Source organism: Hypanus sabinus, chromosome 11 (assembly GCF_030144855.1).
Source record: "Hypanus sabinus isolate sHypSab1 chromosome 11, sHypSab1.hap1, whole genome shotgun sequence".
In the NCBI taxonomy this organism is placed as follows: Eukaryota; Metazoa; Chordata; class Chondrichthyes; order Myliobatiformes; family Dasyatidae; genus Hypanus; species Hypanus sabinus.
Window position 1 is genome coordinate 5,981,094 of NC_082716.1, and position 17,030 is coordinate 5,998,123.

General features: G+C 44.5%; 1 protein-coding gene across 1 annotated transcript in view; it reads left to right on the forward strand.

Moving 5' to 3' along the window:
- The first annotated feature begins 2,090 nt into the window (after nt 1–2,090).
- Nucleotides 2,091–17,030, forward strand: part of LOC132402330 (vitellogenin-like) — a 117,182-nt gene continuing 102,242 nt past the window's right edge. The window contains exons 1-6 of the mRNA XM_059985209.1: nt 2,091–2,219; nt 4,400–4,651; nt 7,642–7,803; nt 9,582–9,730; nt 12,108–12,258; nt 16,195–16,349. Coding sequence (XP_059841192.1) covers nt 2,091–2,219; nt 4,400–4,651; nt 7,642–7,803; nt 9,582–9,730; nt 12,108–12,258; nt 16,195–16,349 — 998 coding nt within the window. The remainder of the gene's footprint in view (nt 2,220–4,399; nt 4,652–7,641; nt 7,804–9,581; nt 9,731–12,107; nt 12,259–16,194; nt 16,350–17,030) is intronic.

The window sequence follows — 17,030 nt, forward strand, 5'->3', positions numbered from 1 at the left end:
GTGGGTTGGTGGGTGGACGTGTTGATCAGCCTCTTGAGGAAAGTAATGATTTTTGAGGCTGGTGGTCCTGGTGTGAATGTTATGTAGCCCCCTCGTGGATAGGAGTGGGACAATGGGACAAACAGCCAACAATCAACGGAACCTGAAAATCTGCTGGGGACAGCCCAAATCTTGTTCGATCAAAGCTGTATTCAAGATTCAAGATACAAAAATTTTATTGTCATTCTAACCATACATCAGCTCTGCAGGGTAGAATGAGACAGTGTTTCCCAGGAGCAGTGCAATCATAACATAACAAACGCAACACTAAATAATAAACACAACAATAAATAGTAAAACACAACAGCCACATGTCAGTTAAAAACAAGTTATAAGTGTCCAGTGCAAGTTAAAAGTGTCCAAAGCAGAGTCAGGTAGAGCAGCTATTTAGCAGCCTGACTGCCTGTGGAAGGAAGCTGTTTAGTAGCCTTGTGGTTTTAGTTTTATAAATAAAACGTGAGCCAAATTAGAAGAACAAACTTTGTTTTCAGTTGGTTCGGGTCATTATGACCCGTGTCCATGAACGGCTCACCTACATTGCAAAGGGAACATGACTTTGAAATCTCCCTGAAGCCAATCAAACAACAGATCTGCACAATCATGAGGTGCTGAACTTTCATTTATTGGTGCTTGGGTCTCCTCTGTCCCACTCAGTGGCCGACATGAGGGCTATCATTTTCATGCTGATTGTGTCCCTTGTTGGTGAGTTTGGTTACAGCAAACCTTGATCCTTTTGAAAGAGACACTTGGAATGATTCTTGCCAAATTATGCTCTCTTTTGCTTTTCTCTTTCAGGCAGTCAAAAGCTGAAATATGGTATGTTCCTTGTTTCCGGGCTAGAGGGGAGTTCCAAATCAGAATCAGGTTTATTATCATTAATGTATGTTGTAAAATTTGTTTTTTTTTGTGGCAGCTATACAGACATAAAACTTACTGAAGTTATCTGGAAAAAATAGAGAATGTGCAGCAAAGAAATAGTGTTCATGGGTTCATGGACCATTTAGAAATCTGATGGCTGAGGGAAAGAGGCCATTTCTGAGACACTGAGTGTGTGTCTTCAGACTCCTGTACCTCCTCTCTGCTGGTAGCAGTGAGAAGAGGGCATGTCCTAGGTGGTGGTGAAGGTCTTTAATGACGGACGCTGCTTTCTAGAAGTACCAGCCCTTGATGTTGGGGAGGGCTGTGCCTGTGATTGAGTTGCCTGAGCCTACTACCCTCTCCAACCTTTTGCAATCCTGCACACTGAAGCCTCCAGTCAGAATGCTCTCCACTGTATATCTGTCAAAATTTGCCATAACCAAATTCCCTTAAGATCCTCAAATGAACAGACTGATGGGTTTTGCTGCAAGTATCTAATTGTGGTCTTATTATTTTGCCATCACAGCTGAAACGCTTCCCACCATTGACCACATCTGCATGGAGTGCTGCCACAAGAAAGCAGCATCCATCATCTGGGCCACACTCTCTTCTCAATACCACCACTGGGAAGGAGGTACTGCAGCCTTAGGGTGCACAGCACTAGGTTCAGAAACAGTTATTTCCCCTCAGACACCAGGCATCTGACATGGATAATTTCACTCACCTCAACTCTGAACCGATACCATGCCCATGGACCCTTTGCAACTCATGCTCTCAGTATGTTTTTTTATTCGTGTTCAGGCCACCGCACCTACAGGGGCATAGACTGCTGGCAACAGTTCGCTAGAATCCTCAGAACTCGGGCTGTCTTCTAGTATTTCAAGCTGTAGCCCAAGGGATCCCAGCCTAGGGTCCAGGGACCCCTCTGTTAATGGTAGGAGTCCATGGCATAAAAAAGTTGGGGACCCCTGGATTATAGCCCATTGAAGATCCTTTCCCTCCCAGGGGTGTGATCTGTTGGCATTTTTGTAGCACTGAGTTTTTACAGGATGGGGTTACTAGCTATATGCCTGACGCATCCTTTTACAGCCGGGCTTGGGAGTGTCCATGGCGGAGCTGACGTAGGTGTACTTTGATAATAAATTTACTTTGAACTTTTATCTTTTGCAGAGCCGGGTTTCTCTGATGGCCTGATGCATATTTACAAGTATGAGGGCATTATTCTGTCTGGACTTCCAGAAAATGGTCTGAGCAGAGCCGGTGTGAAAATAAACTGCAGGCTGTCCATTATTCCATGTGGACATGCCACCTACCTCCTTAAGGTAGACTGGATAATTGGCTTTTCTTTAGCGGGAGCTGATGGAGGGATCTGAAGGAGGTTTTCAATGATGTGAGAGAGAGTCTTAGACTGGGTGTCAGTGACCACAGGGTGTGGGTTTAGGGTGAGGAACAAGAGGGCTAGAAAAGAGTTGAGAAGAACATTTTCAACCAGAGGTTGCCTGGAATGAGATTAGGATTGCAATACACGTGTGTCTGATAGTTAACACAGAAATAGTGGAATGAATGCAGAAACAGACCACTTGGCCAATTTGTCCTTCTAAAGTCATAGGGTCATAGAATCATAATGAAATGGGCTTTGTGGCCCATCTAGTCCATGCCAAATTGTTATTCTGTCTAGTCCGATCGACCCAGACCTGGACCATAGCCCCCATAGCTCTTCCATCCATGTACTTTTCCAGCTCTCTTAAATGTTGCAATTGAACCTGTATTCACCACTTCCACCAGCAGATCATTCCATACTCACACCATCCTCTGATTCCTCCCTCAGATTCCCTTTAAACATTTCAATTTTCACCTTTAACCTATGACCTCTAGTTGTAGTCTCATCTAACTTCAATGGAAAAGGCCTGTTTGCATTTACCCTAACAATACCCCTCATAATTGTGTATACCTTTATCTAGTCTTTTCTCAGTCTCCTGCACTTCAGGGAATAATTCAATACTTTCCTGTAGCTCAGTTCCTCATGTCCCAGTAACATCCATGTAAATTTTCTCTGTACTCCCAATCTTATTGATATCTTTCCTGGAGGTCATTGACCAGAACTGCACATAATACTCCAAATTTGGCTCTCCAATGTCTTATACAAGTTCAACATAACATCCCAACTCCTCCAACTGTACTCAATACTCTGATTGACCGAGATATATATAAAATTGGGGCAACATCATCTCAAGGGCCAGTATTGCCACTTGAGATGATGGGTTGAGCTGCTCTGGGTTTCCCAGTGAAGGTGCTTCTCTGGTGTTGCAGGGGAGGGAGCTCCAGTGATGATGAAGCCTGAATTCGATAAACACACAGCACAAACCATTTCTAGGAGTGTTTGATGCCTCTGAGCCTGTACTGAGTGAAGATCTAACCTGTTCAATCTTTCCCTATCAGCTCCTCAGGTCCCCAAGAGCACTTGGCCAATTGATTCATCCCTTTTGTGTCCTGCAGAAACCTTTCCCAATTTTACCCCATGTACAACCATCTTGAAAGAGTGGTTTGCAATGGGTAACAGGACTGGTATCATCTAGATAGGGAAGTGTATATTTATAAGGCATAGCTTTATATGACTCTGTATCTTGAAATCTGCCTACGATTTTCTTATGCAGATATTCTCCCAAAACCACAGTCCTACAGATAATGTGCATTAATGACAATGTTTAAGGGTTTAACACAAGAGATTCTGCAGACAATGGAAATCCAGAGCAACACATGTACTTTAATGACAATGGTTTATGGGTTAAATGTAACACAGACAACATTGTTATCCAGTCATTAGGAGTGACCCTCAAACATTTGAATCTTCCAGGTCAGGTGATCCTTACCTAGTGTTTCCACTCCACCCCCTTATGTGTCTTACTTTCCCACTTCCTCCACTCCCTTCTTCTAGTCTCACCCATTCCCCCATTACCCCTTACCCCTCTCACTCCTTTCCCCTCTCCCCTTCTGCCTCTTGTCCCTTCCCCCTCTCACCCCTTCCCCTCTTGATCCTTCCCCACCCAGACCCTACACCGCCCAGACCCCTCTCCCCCTGACCTTTCTCCCCCTGCTCCCTCTCTCCTGCCCCCCTCTCTCCCTCCCCCATTATGTGTTAATACATTCATGAGTATGGCATGTCAGTGTAAAGTCTAATGTAATGCTTTACAGTGCCAGTGATTGGGGTTCTATTCCTGCTACTGCCACTGGCTGCAAGCACTTTTTACATTCTCTCCATGATCATGTGGGTTTCCACCGGGTGCTCTGGTTTCCTCTCACGTTCCAGGGACGTACGGGTTAGGGTCAGTGAGTTGTGGACACGCTATGTTGGTGCCAGAAATATGGTGAAACTTGTGGGCTGCCTCCAGCATGTCCTAGAACATTGTTGGTTGTTGAAGCAATTGACATGCTTCACTGTATTTCTGTTCAGGTGTTGATGTGATAAAGTTAATTTTTTCCTTTCCAATTGTTTCAAACCTAGATCATGGATTTTCAGATTCAAGAATACAGTGGAGTATGGCCCTGGGAACCCTTCACCTCTGCCCACAAGCTGACTCAGAGACTGGCCGCTGAGATAACCAAGCCTGTGAGGTTCAAGTACAGCAATGGACAAGTGGGCAACATCCTCGCCCCGGCCAACCTGCCTGAAGACATCCTGAACATCTACAGAGGCATCCTCAATATCTTCCAGATCACCATCAAGAAGTCACAGAACTTCTATGAGTTGCAAGAGGTATCTTTGCCCTCTCCCCCGGGTCCAGGCTGTACTGTAGCAGTAGGGCTTGATATTACTAATAGGTTCAGAATCAGAATTGCTAACCTATATGATGTGAAATTTGTTGTTTTGCAGCAACAGTATAAAGATATAAATTAGTGTCATAGAGACATAGGAAAGTACTGCACAGAAACAGGCCATTCAGCCCATCTATCCCATGCTGAGCCATTACAAAAAATAAGCAGTGCAAAAAAGGAATAACGAGGTTGGACCATCCAGAAATCTGATAGTGGAGAGGAAGAAGCTCTTCCTAAAACATCGAGTGTGTGTTTTCAGGCTCCTGTACCTGCTCCCTGATCATTGTAATGAGAAGAGGGCGTGCCCTGGCAGGTCAGGATCCTTAAAGATGGATATCGCCTTTTTAAGACATCGTCTTTGGAAGGTTTTCTCGATGGTGGGATAGGTTGTGACTGTGATGTAACTACATCTGGATGGTACAAATGGAAAAGTACTAACCAAATGCAGGGCAAAGTGTTACGGTTGCAGGGAGACGGTGTTGTGTAAGGGCAATTGAGAGATCTAGAGATTATTGCTATTGTACGAGAGGTTCCTTCGATATTCTTATACTGTGATGGCAGAGTCGAAGCTTTCTTTCAGCTTGGTGATATGTGGTTTCTGGTTTTTTTATGTTCTTCCCAATGGGAGGCGCAAGGAGAGAGAAGGTCAGGGATGGGAGGGGTCTATGATTATGCTGATTATTTTATTTTTAATTTTATTTAGAGATCCAGTATGATAACAGGCCCTTCCAGTCCAACGAGCCCACGCCGCCCATGTGACAAATTAACCTACTAACCAGTACGTCCTTGGAATGTGGGAGGAAACCAGAGCACCCAGAGGAAACACACACAGTCACAGGGAGAACATACAAACTCCTTATAGGCAATGATGGCAATTGAACCCTGGGCGCTGGTGCTGTAATGGTGTTACCCTAACAGCTATACCACTATGCTGCCCTTTGCCCTCTCACCTGAAACCTATGCTCTCTAGTATTTGACCTTGCCATCCTGACAGAAGGCTGACTATCTTACTTACACCTCTCATATTTTATAAAGGTCTAAGACGATAAGACATAAGAGCAGAATTAGACCATTCAGCCCTTCGTCAGGTCCACAGTTCTATCATAGCAGAGTTATTATCCCTCTCATCCCCATTCTCCTGCCTCCTTCCTGTAACCTTTGACATCAAGACTAATCAAGAACCTATCAACCTCCACCTTAAATATGGCCAATGACCTGGCCTTCACAGTTCACTGTGGGAGTGAGTTCCACAGATTCACCATCCTCTGGCTATAGAAATTCCTCCTCATCTCTGTTCTAAATGGACGTCTAAATGGACTGCTAGACAGGTATATGAGTTTAAGGTGGAGGGTTATATGAGGGGCAGGGTTTAAGGGTCGGCACAACATTGTGGGCCAAATGGCCTGTACTGTGCTGTATTGTTCTTTGTTCTTTGTCTCTCTATTCTGAGGCTGTGCCCTCTGGTCCTAGACTCTCCCCCACCCAAGGAAACATCCACTCTAGGCCTTTCAATATTTGATCAGGTTTCCCCTCAGCCTCTGATGTTCCAGAGAAAGCAATCAAAGGTTGTCTGACTGTTCCTTACCCCTGAATCAGAACCAGGTTTACTGTCACTGACATCTGTCATGATATTTGTTGTTTTGTGGCAGCAGTACAGTGCAATATAGAAAAAAAACTAAAAAAGTTAGAACATTGAGCAATACAGCACAGGAAAGGCCCTTTGGCCCACAACGTTGTGCTGAACCAATTAAATTAGTAATCAAATGGACAACTGAACTAATCTTTCCTGCCTACACAATGTCCATATCCTTCCATTTCCCTCACATCTATGGGCCTAGCTAAATGACTCTTAAATTCTCTAATGTTTCTGCCTCTACCACCATCCCAGGCAGCGCATTCAGGCACCCACCAAAAAAAAACTTTCCTCTCACACTTGCTTTGAAATTAACCTCTCTCCCCTTAAATACCTTCTTGTACTAGGCATTTCAATGCTGGGAAAAATATATTGTCTGCCTACTCTATCTGTGCCTCTCATAATCTTATAAACCTCTATCAGATCTCCCCTCAGCCTCCACTGCTCCAGAGGAAACAACACAAGTTTATCCAGCATCTCATTATAGCACATAGCTTGTAATCCAGGCCGTATCCCAGTGAACCTCTTCTCCAAAGCCTTGACATTCTTGCTATAATAGTGCGACCAGAACTGTATGTAGTACTCCTAATGCAGCCGAACTAGAGTTTTTTAAAGATGCAGCACTTCCTGACTTGACGAATAAAGGCAAGCAGACCACAAGCCTTCTTACCCACCCTGTCAACCTGTGTAACCACTTTCAGTGAGCACTGAACTGGAACCCCAAGATCCCTCTGCTCATCAACAGTGTTAAGGGTCTTGCCTCTTTACATTTGATCTACTAAGTTTCAACACTTCATACTCGGCTGGGTTATTTCTCCGAGCATAGCTGCAACCGTGATGTATCTGTTACCATAACACATACCTAAAAAGTATACAAGTAGAGTAAAAAAAGGAGCAAAATAATGAGGTAGTGTTGATGGTTCACGAATACTCTCTCATCCAGGCCCAATCCTGGAGAACCACCTCTTCACCCTCTCCAAATCTACCACATCTTTCCTGTAATGCGGTGAACAGAACTGCACATTATACTCCAAGTACAGCCCAACCAAAGGTTCCTACAACTGTTACATTACTGTCTAATGAACCCAAAAATATAAGCTGAGATATTCAAATCCAGTTTGTGGCCAGCATGATGAACTGCTGAAGGGTCTCGGTCCGAGACATCGACTGTACTCTTTTCCTAGATGCTGCCTGGCCTGCTGAGTTCCTCCAGCATTTTGTGTCTGTTGCTCGGATTTCCAGCATCAGCAGATATTCCCTTGTCTGTAACAAACTCACGTTACTTTCTGTGCCCACAGGCTGGAATTGAAGGAGTTTGTCTTACAAATTACATCATTCAGGAAAACAAGAAGGCCAATCGCATCACCGTCACTAAGTCGAAGGACCGGAACAACTGTCAGGAGAAGGTCATGCTGTCCACCGGTGCTGCCTATGCAAGTCGCAGCCCTGTTTTCCAACAGGTAATCAACTTTGCTTATTGTCATCTGACTGTACATGAGAACACCCAAACGAAACAACATTCCTCTGAACTACTGAGCGTATCACACACAGCACGTAAACTAAAACATCACTATAAATATGTTACTAATGCGTTAGATTTTAGTGTTCTTGGTGACCAGCAGTGCCTTTCAGTCACAGAAAAAATGAACAGGTCAAAAAATTCCACCATTGATTGGAGCCACTGTCCTATCCTGTTGCCACCTTGGGACTTTGAATGATATCTCTTCCTATTGAATAATTTCTCCAGCCTTTCCTGACCCCAAATATTAAAGCAGGGAAGGATTTCCATCTTGACCCCAGTCACAAAAATAATAACAATAACATTTATCGTTCACGTTTCATACAGATGATGTAGTTCAAAGTGCTTTACAATGAGATAGAGTGCAACATGAAAATAAAATTAAAATTAAAAATAAGCATGAAGATAAAAGACAAGAAGATGTTAGATAAAAGCAAGGTCAAATACATAGGTTTAGAGCTGGTGTTTGAAAGTGCTGACTGAGTCTGCATCCCTTATAGTTTTAGGAACAGAATTAACTCAAAAGACACATGAAATGGTGTGGCTTCCTATTTTGCTAAAATGATTTTGTTTTATAATTACAAATGTGAAATCCCAAATATATTCCTTGGAAGAAGTAAGACAGAATCTTATTTTTCATTTGATATCCTCCTTCAAGCTATACCCCGATAGAGATGTATGGGGTGTCCAGAGAGGGGTAGCATGTCTCATGAAGGGGCTGGCCAAGTCTGTTCTGGGGTAGCTCATTCACTTTTGGTCCCCACCAGACACTCAGCTCCCACCTGTGGCTCTAAGTAGCTGTTTGCAAGCGACAGCAGCCACACCATGTAATACCGCTTTGACAGGCGGGCTAAACCAGGCGAGGGTAGTTAGCGGGCCCCATACCCTGGTGAGGTAAGGACATGCCTGTCCCTGCATGTGAAATCAGCTCCAGTGGACTGGACAGATGAGATCTACAGTGAGATCCACTGCCAGGAAGGTGGTTCGACAACACTTCATGGAGAGCGAAGGACATGACAAGGCACAGAAGCCATGGTCATCCACTACATCCAGCCAAGGCCTCATTGTGACTACTCGTACCACTGGACCCAGGCTTCTGAGGTTGAAAGAACGGAACTGTCCCAGTACGATTCCTTTTCAACTTTAAAAACTCTTCCGCACAATCTCCTGACATTGTTGGATATGACGGACAACCACCTTCATGCATTTCAGATCAGAAATAGGTACTGTTTCATCATTTCTTCAAAGCATGGATGTTTGGAATTGGGACCCCTAGTCCTTGGTCTGTGAGTGACCCTGCTTGCCTTCCCTCACTTTGCTTGATCAGTTTCTTAGCCAGTGATGCGTTTTGTTTTTCTAGCACATTCCAGACTTGCCTGAGTCCAGCCCCAGCCCACGTGCCTCAATGACTTTAGCCAGAGGTTATCGGTCACGGATGGCTGTGGAGGCCAAGTCAGAAAGCAGAGGTTGACAGGTTCTAATTAGTAAGGGTGTCAAAGGTTACAGGGAGAAGGCAAGAGAATGAGATTGAGAGGGATAATAAATCAGGCATGATGGAATGTTGGGGACTTGATGGGCTGAATGGCCTAATTTTGCTCCTACTTCTCAAATTCTACACCTGTGAGATAGGGTGGGTTCTCAGTGACCTGACCTTGTTTCCTGGCTCTGTTGGTGGTTAGTTATGGAAGATTAACTATGATGCTCTTGTCTCACCTGCAGAAGGGCAGGAACATCCGAGCTGCCACAAATTTCATCCAGGTCCTGAAGCCAACAGCTTCTGGCGTGATCCTGCAGGAAGCCAGAGTCCACGAGGTGCACCAGTTTACACCCTTCCATGAGCAAGACGGAGTGGCTATAATTGAGGCAAGGTAGGCCCTGTACATTGAACCATTGAGCGGAGCCCAGTGTCTGTAGTGACCGCTGGATTCCATCACACTCAGGCCCAAGAGTTCCCAGTGTGACAGAAAACTCTGAAAGCAGGTAAAAATTAAGCAAACAATTAAAATTACATGATAACAATGAGCCACACCACCCAATTACACCCATGTAACCAATTAACTTACTAACCTGTATGCCTTTGGACCGTGGAGTAAACCAGAGCCCCCGGAGAAAACCTAAGCAATGGTGCCATTGCAGTATGGTGATTAATGCGAAGCAGTTACAGCTTGGAGTGTCAGAGTTCAGAGTTCCATTCCAGCATCCTCTATAAGCAAGTTTGCTTCGTCTTGGCCTGTATGCGTGGGTTTCCTCCAGGTGCTCAGGGTTCTTCCCACAGTCCAAAGAAGTACGGGTTAGCAGGCTAATAACAAATGCATTAAAGCGATAATGGATGCATTGGTCATGATCTTTCAAGATTCACTTGATTCTGGCATGGTCCTGGAGGACTGGAATACTGCGAATGTCACTCCACTCTCTAAGAAGGGAGGAAGGCAAAAGGAAGGAAATTATAGGCCAGTTAGTCTAAACTCAATGGCTGGCTAAGTGTTGGAGTCTATTACTAAGGATGGGGTTTCATGATACTTGGAGATTAATGATAAAATAAGTCAAAATCAGCATGGTTTGTGTAAAAGGAAATCTTGCTTGATAAATCTGTTAGAGTTCTTTGAGGAAGTAACAAGCAGGGTGGATGAAGGAGAGGCAGTGGATGTCATTTATATGGATTTTCAGAAGGCATTTGATGAGGCTGCTTAACAAGATAAAATCCTGTGGTGTTACAGGAAAGATACTGGCATGGATAGAGGAATGGGTGACAGGCAGGAGGCAGCGAGTGGGAATAAAGGGGGCCTTTTCTGGTTGGCTGCCAGTGACTAGTGGTGTTCCTCAGGAGTCAGTATTGGAACCGTTACTTTTCACATTGTTTGTCAGTGATTTAGATAATGGAATTGGTGGCTTTGTGGCAAAGTTTGCGGATGATATGAAGATCGGTGGAGGGGTAGGTAGTGCTGAGGAAGCAATGTAATTGTTGCAGGATTTAGATAAATTGGAAGAATGGGCAAAAAAGTGGCAGATGGAATACAGTGCTGTGAAATGTATGATGATGCATTTTGCTAAAAGGAACAATAGTGCTGACTATTAGCTAAATGGGGAGAAGGTTCAAACATCAGAGGTGCAGAGGGACTTGGAAATCCTCGTGCAGGACTCCCAGAAGGTTAATTTACAGGTTGAGTCTGTGGTAAAGAAGGCAAGTAGAAGGTTGGCATTTGTTTCAAGGGGAATAGAATATAAATTCAAGGAGATAATTCTGAGCCTTTATAAGTCATTAGTCAGGCTGCACGTGGAGTATTGTCAACGGTTTTGCCATATCTCAAAAAGCATGTGGAGTCATTGGAGAGAGGCCGGAGGAGGTTCACAAGGAAGAAGAATGTGTGGGGATCTCATTGAAACCTACCAAATGTTGAAAGGACTAGATAGGGTGGATGTGGAGAGGATGTTTCCTATGATGTGGCATCCAGAACTAGAGGGCACAGCCTTAAAATTGAGAGACGACCTTTTAGAACAGAGGTAAGGAGGAATTCTTTAGCCAGAGTAGTGAATCTGTGGAATGCTTTGTCACAGACTGTGGTGGAAACAAAAGTCCATGGGTATATTTAAAGTGGAAGTTGATCATTTCATAGATATGGTGAGAAGGCAGGTGTATAGGATTGAGTGAGATCAGGAATCAGCCATGATGGAATGGGGAACAGACTCGATGGGCTGAATGGCCTAATTCAGTTTCTATGTCTTATGGTCTTAATTGGTCATTGTAAATTGTTCCATGATTAGGCTAGAGTTAAATTCGTGGGATGCTGGGTGGTTTGGCTGGATTTGTCAGAGAACCTGTTCTGCACTATATCTCTACATAGATAAATAAACAGAAACACAAAGGTGAATGTTCTTTGGAAGCAGAGCTACTTTCACAAAACTAATATTTGAAATGTAACTTTGGGTTAACCTGAGTCTTTAGTTCAATGTTGGCACTAAGTAACAGAGACAAGGTGGAGGTGTAGGCTGGGATGCTGGCTGCAATGAGTGGAGACAGAAAGCAAGTAGTTTCAGTAACAACTCAAAGGGCTGGAATGGCCTATTCTGCATTGTATTTCCTAAATAAAAAATAACTATTAACAAATGAATAATGCTATTCAATAAACATATCTCAGCTAAAATAATTTGAAGGACTGCTTTTCATCTCGGTACATGTACAATCATAAACCTATTTACTAGTTTACCAAATGTACCAGTTTGACCTCTGAACCATACCATTTGCAGACAGAAACTTGCACTGGTTGAAGTCAAAGCTGCCATTAGGAGCCTGCCACAGGTTCAGTTTGTAGAGCGAGGGACCCTGAGGTATCGTTACAGTGGGGACGTGCTACAGAAACCTTTACAACTAACTCATCTACAAGATATCAAAAAAGCGGTAAATATCCCAGTTACCCACAATCTCTTGTCTCCCTTTCCCTTTCTAATTAAGAAGTCTGGTGTTAATCATATTAGCCGGCTGGTGGTGTAGTGGTATCTTTGAGGTGAGTGTTCCCGGGTTTGAATCTGTTGGGTTTCTGCACACTTTGTTTCTGTGCTGGGTTGAGCGTCGAGCTCAAAAAGAGAGCTAAAAAAGAAAAAAATAGTGAGGTAGTGTACGTGGGTTCATGGTCTGTTCACAAATCTGATGGTGGAGGGGAAGAAGCTGTTCCTAAAATGTTCCTGTACCAACACCCTGATTCAGATTCAGATTATTGTCATTTAGAAACCACAAATGCAATGCAGTTAAAAAATGAGACAACATTCCCCCAGAATGATATCACAAAAGCATATGACAAAACAGACTACACCAGAAAATCCACATAACGTTTGGCAATCCCCAATCCAGAGTGCGGAGAGGCTGCTGCGTATTAATATCGCGCTACCGTCTTAGTGCGTTCCCCGGAAAGGAACTCCAAGTCCACCGGACAAACAAGACCAAAAACTAAAGCTACAAGACCTGCACAAAACCATATAGTTACAACAGTGCAAACAATAGCATAATTGATAAAAAAAAACAGATCCAAAGATGTTAAAGGACTGTAAGTTCAAAAGAAATCACCACATAGTTTCCACAAGTCCTCAGGGTCCCGACAGACTCGCCATCCCACGCTGGCGTCAGAAGGGAATACCCCAGCTATGGACTTCCATGGCACCGCCCGACTCAGCCTCGCAGACGCAGCACACACCGAAAGTGACCTGACTACAGTGGACTCAGAGCCGACAACCATCCCCTCCGGCACAGCTTCTCCGAGCACCATTCTCTGCCGAGCGTATTAAGACGGCCCTGCCAACGGCCACTGGCAATGCGACCCCGAGGACTGGGGGCCTGTTCTTCCCAGCAGAGACCCGGACCTCACAGCAGCAGCAGCAACGAAGAAGGTCTTCCTGGAGATTTCCCGATGTTCCTCCGTGCTCCCACGTTCATTTTCAATTGATTATGATTGCGCACGGCACTTCACAAATAACAGATAATCAGCTCCGGAGTGGCCGCTGCAAGCTGCATTGTGCCGCCATCTTGAAAATCTTGCAATGAGAAGAGGGCATGTCCTGGGTGATAGGGGTCCTTAATGACAGGTGCGCCTTTTTGAGGTTATCACATTTTGAAGATGTGCTGGATGTCCCTCAGCCTCCTTCGCTCCAGGGATTCAAGGATTCAAAGTACATTTATTATTAAAGTATGCATGTGATATACAACCCTGAGATTAGTCTTCCCAAAGATGAACCTGTTCAAAGAAAATATCAAACTCCAATCTTGCAAAGAAAAGAACAAATCATTAAAGCAGCAAAAAATGAGCAAAAAACTCAGAATATAAAATGTCAAATGATAATAAGCCAGTTCCCTGTCTTACTCCACTCCATAAGTAAAGTCCACCAGTCCAGGCCACATTCTGGTGAACTGCATTGGTCAGATTACACTTGGAGTACAGTATTGTGAGCCTCTTATCTAAGAAAAGGTGACATTGGAGAGGGTCGAGAGGAAGTTCACAAGAATCATCCCAGGAATGAAAGGGTTAACATACAAGGAGTAGTTAATGGTTCTGGGACTGTACTCACTGAAGTTTAGAGGAGAATCTTATTGAAACTCTTCAATACTGAAAGGCCTCAAAAGAGTGAATGTGGAAGGGATGCTCACTATAGTGGGGGAGTCTAGGACCACACAGCACAGACTCAGAATAGAGGGATATGCATTTAGTACAGAGATTTGGAGGAATTTCTTTAGCCAGAGGGTGGGGAATCTGTGGAATTCCTTGCCACAGACAGCTGTGGAGGCCAAGCGTATATTTAAAACAGAGTTTAATAGGTCTTGATCAGAATCAGAATTGTGTTTAATATCACTGGCATATGTTCCGAAATTTGTTGGTTATTCGGGCATCAAAGGTTACGGACAGAAGGCAGGAGAATGGGGCTGAGAGGGATAATAAATTGGCCATGATAAATGGTGGAGCAGACTCGATGGGCCGAATAGCCTAATTCTTCTCCTAAGTCTAGAGAATTTCCTTGGCACTCTGTCCGGTATAATCACATGCTCAAGATAATGGGTGGCACAGTAGTGTAGTGGTCAGCACAACGTTATTACAGCACCAGTGATGGGTGTTCATTTCCCGTCGCTGTCTGTAGGAGTGTTTCGTGTCTCCCCGTGCTTCAGTTTCTTCCTGCATTCCAAAGATGTACCGGTTAGTCGGTTAATTGGTGACATGGGTGTAATTGGGCGGTGCGGGGTCCAAGGGTCAGAAGGGCCTGTTACCATCCTGTATCTCTAAATATAATAAAAGTAAAAGAAAACACAAAATAAATAACTTGCTGGAATTAGGGGAGATGGTTTGGATAGCGATGAATTTAACATTTCAGGAAGAGCTTCTTCCCCTCCACCGTCAGATTTCTGAATGGTCCATGAATCTATAAACACTACCCCACTATTTTGCTCTCTACTTGCACCATTTATTTTTCTATTTTTTATTGTAACATAGCAATTTTTTATGTATTACTCTGTGTAGATGCCCAAAGCTCCCTGAAAGCAGTGACACAGGTTGATAGGATGGTAAAGCAGGCGTATGTATAACTTGCCTTTATTAGTCGAGGTACTGAGTTCAAGAGTCAGGAAGATTTATAAAACTCTAACCAGGCCACATCTGCAGTATTATGCCCAACTCTGGTTGCCCCGTTATAGGTAGGATGTGGAGACTTTAGCAAGGATGCAGAAGAAGTTTACTTGAATGCTCTTGTGCCAAGATGAGGCCATTATCAGGGTGGAGAGACAACACATATTCTATCTGACTAAGCTCCAAACTGATGGTATAAATATTAGTTCCTCCTTCTGTTAAAAAAAATCCCTCTCCTTCCCCTCTTCCTCTCTTTCCCACTCTGGCCTCTTACCTCTTGTCACCTGCCGATCACCTCCCCCGGGTCTCCTCCTCTTTCCCCTTCTCCCATGGTCCATTTCCCTGTCCTAGCAGATTCCCTCCTCTCCAGTCCTTTATCTTCCGCCCCAATCTGGCTTCACCTGTCACCTTCTAGCTACCCTCCTTCCACCTTTGTATTCTGGCATCTTTCCCCTTCCTCTCTGTTCTCGTTGAAGGCCTGAAATGTCAAATGTTTATTCCTCTCCACAAATGCTGCCTGACCTGCTTGAGTTCTTCCAGCAGTTCGTGTGTGTTGCTCTGGATTTTCAGCACCTGCAGAATCTCTTGTGTTTATTACCAGGGTGCCGCCTGGGTTAGGGGCAGGAGCTGTAAGGAGAGGTTGTTTTCTCAGGAGAAGTGGAGGCTGAGGAGAAACATAGATAGAGTAGCCAGAATCTGTAACCAGGGTTGAAATGTCTAATACCAAAGGGTATGCATTTAAGGTGAGAGGGGGTAAGTTTAAAGGAGGTGCATGGGACAAGCTTTCTAGACAGAGTGTGCTGACTGGCTGGAGTGCATTGGCCAGAGTGGTGGTGGAGGCAGGTACAGTAGAAACTTCCAGGAGGCTCTTAGACAGGCCCACAAATGTGCAGAGTGTGACACAGTGTAGGCAGACGAAATGAGTTTAGTTGGGTATTTGATTAAGTTTAATCAATTTACCACAGCATTGTGGGCTGAAGGGCCTGTTCCTGTTCTGTATTCAATGAGAGTGAAATTGGTCAGGAATACGAGGTGAATGGCTTCAATGCAACGTCCTTCTGTAGATTAAGGCAGAGGTTGATAGGTTCTTGATTAGTCAGGGTGTCAAGAGTGTGGAGAGGAGGCAGGAGGCAGGTTAATAAATCAGCCTGGATTGAATGGTGGGGTGGTTGCGACGGTTCGACTGGCCTGATTCTGCTTCTATGTCTTATGGTTGTGTGGTCTTTCTGTAGATTGTAGACACGCTGAAGCAGCTGGAAGCCCAGTCAGTGCCAAAGGTCCACTCTGACACACCAGCCAAGTTTCTGCAGCTCGTCCAGCTCCTCCGATCCGCCTCGGAGAAGACCATCTCCTCCCTGTGGGATAACAACCACAGTCCACAGATCCGGTAAACAGCTCCCTGTGGGAGAAAGTAGGAGCACATCGCTTGACAGATCTGTCTTTCTCCTCACCCAGTCCCCCACTTCTTCCATCCCCTCCCCCAGTGGCTTCAGTGAAGAAACAAGAGTCACAGAAAAAGGCTGAATTGGTTAGGGCTTTCTTCCCTGGCGTCTAGAAGATTGAGGAGAGATTTGATAGAGGGGTATAGATAGGGTAAATGCAAGCACTGAGGTTGGGTCAGACTAGAACTAGAGGTTATTGGTTAAGGGTGAAAGGTTAAATATTTAAGCGGAACATGATGAGGAACTTCTTCACTCAGAGTGTGGTGAGTGTGGAATGAGCTACCAGTGGAAGTGGTGGATGTGGGTTCTATTGCAACATTTAAGAGTAGCTTGTGCAGGTACAGGGATGAGAGGGTCCAGGCGCAGGTCAGTGGCATTGGGCTTTGTGTGTGCTCTGGATTTCCAGCATCTGCAGAATCTCTTGAGTTTATGGTTCAATTCAGTTTAGTTTATTGTCATATGCATCAGGGTGTAATGGAAGCCCAATCATAAGTATACACTAAAGTGATGGAAGAGGTGGAGTTAAGAAACAGAGAAGGTGGCAGCCCCAACAGGAAGGGGATGTAAGAGAGGTGATTGGTTCTGGGGCTTGACAGCGGTGGGGATGAATCTGTTTGTTAGGGTCC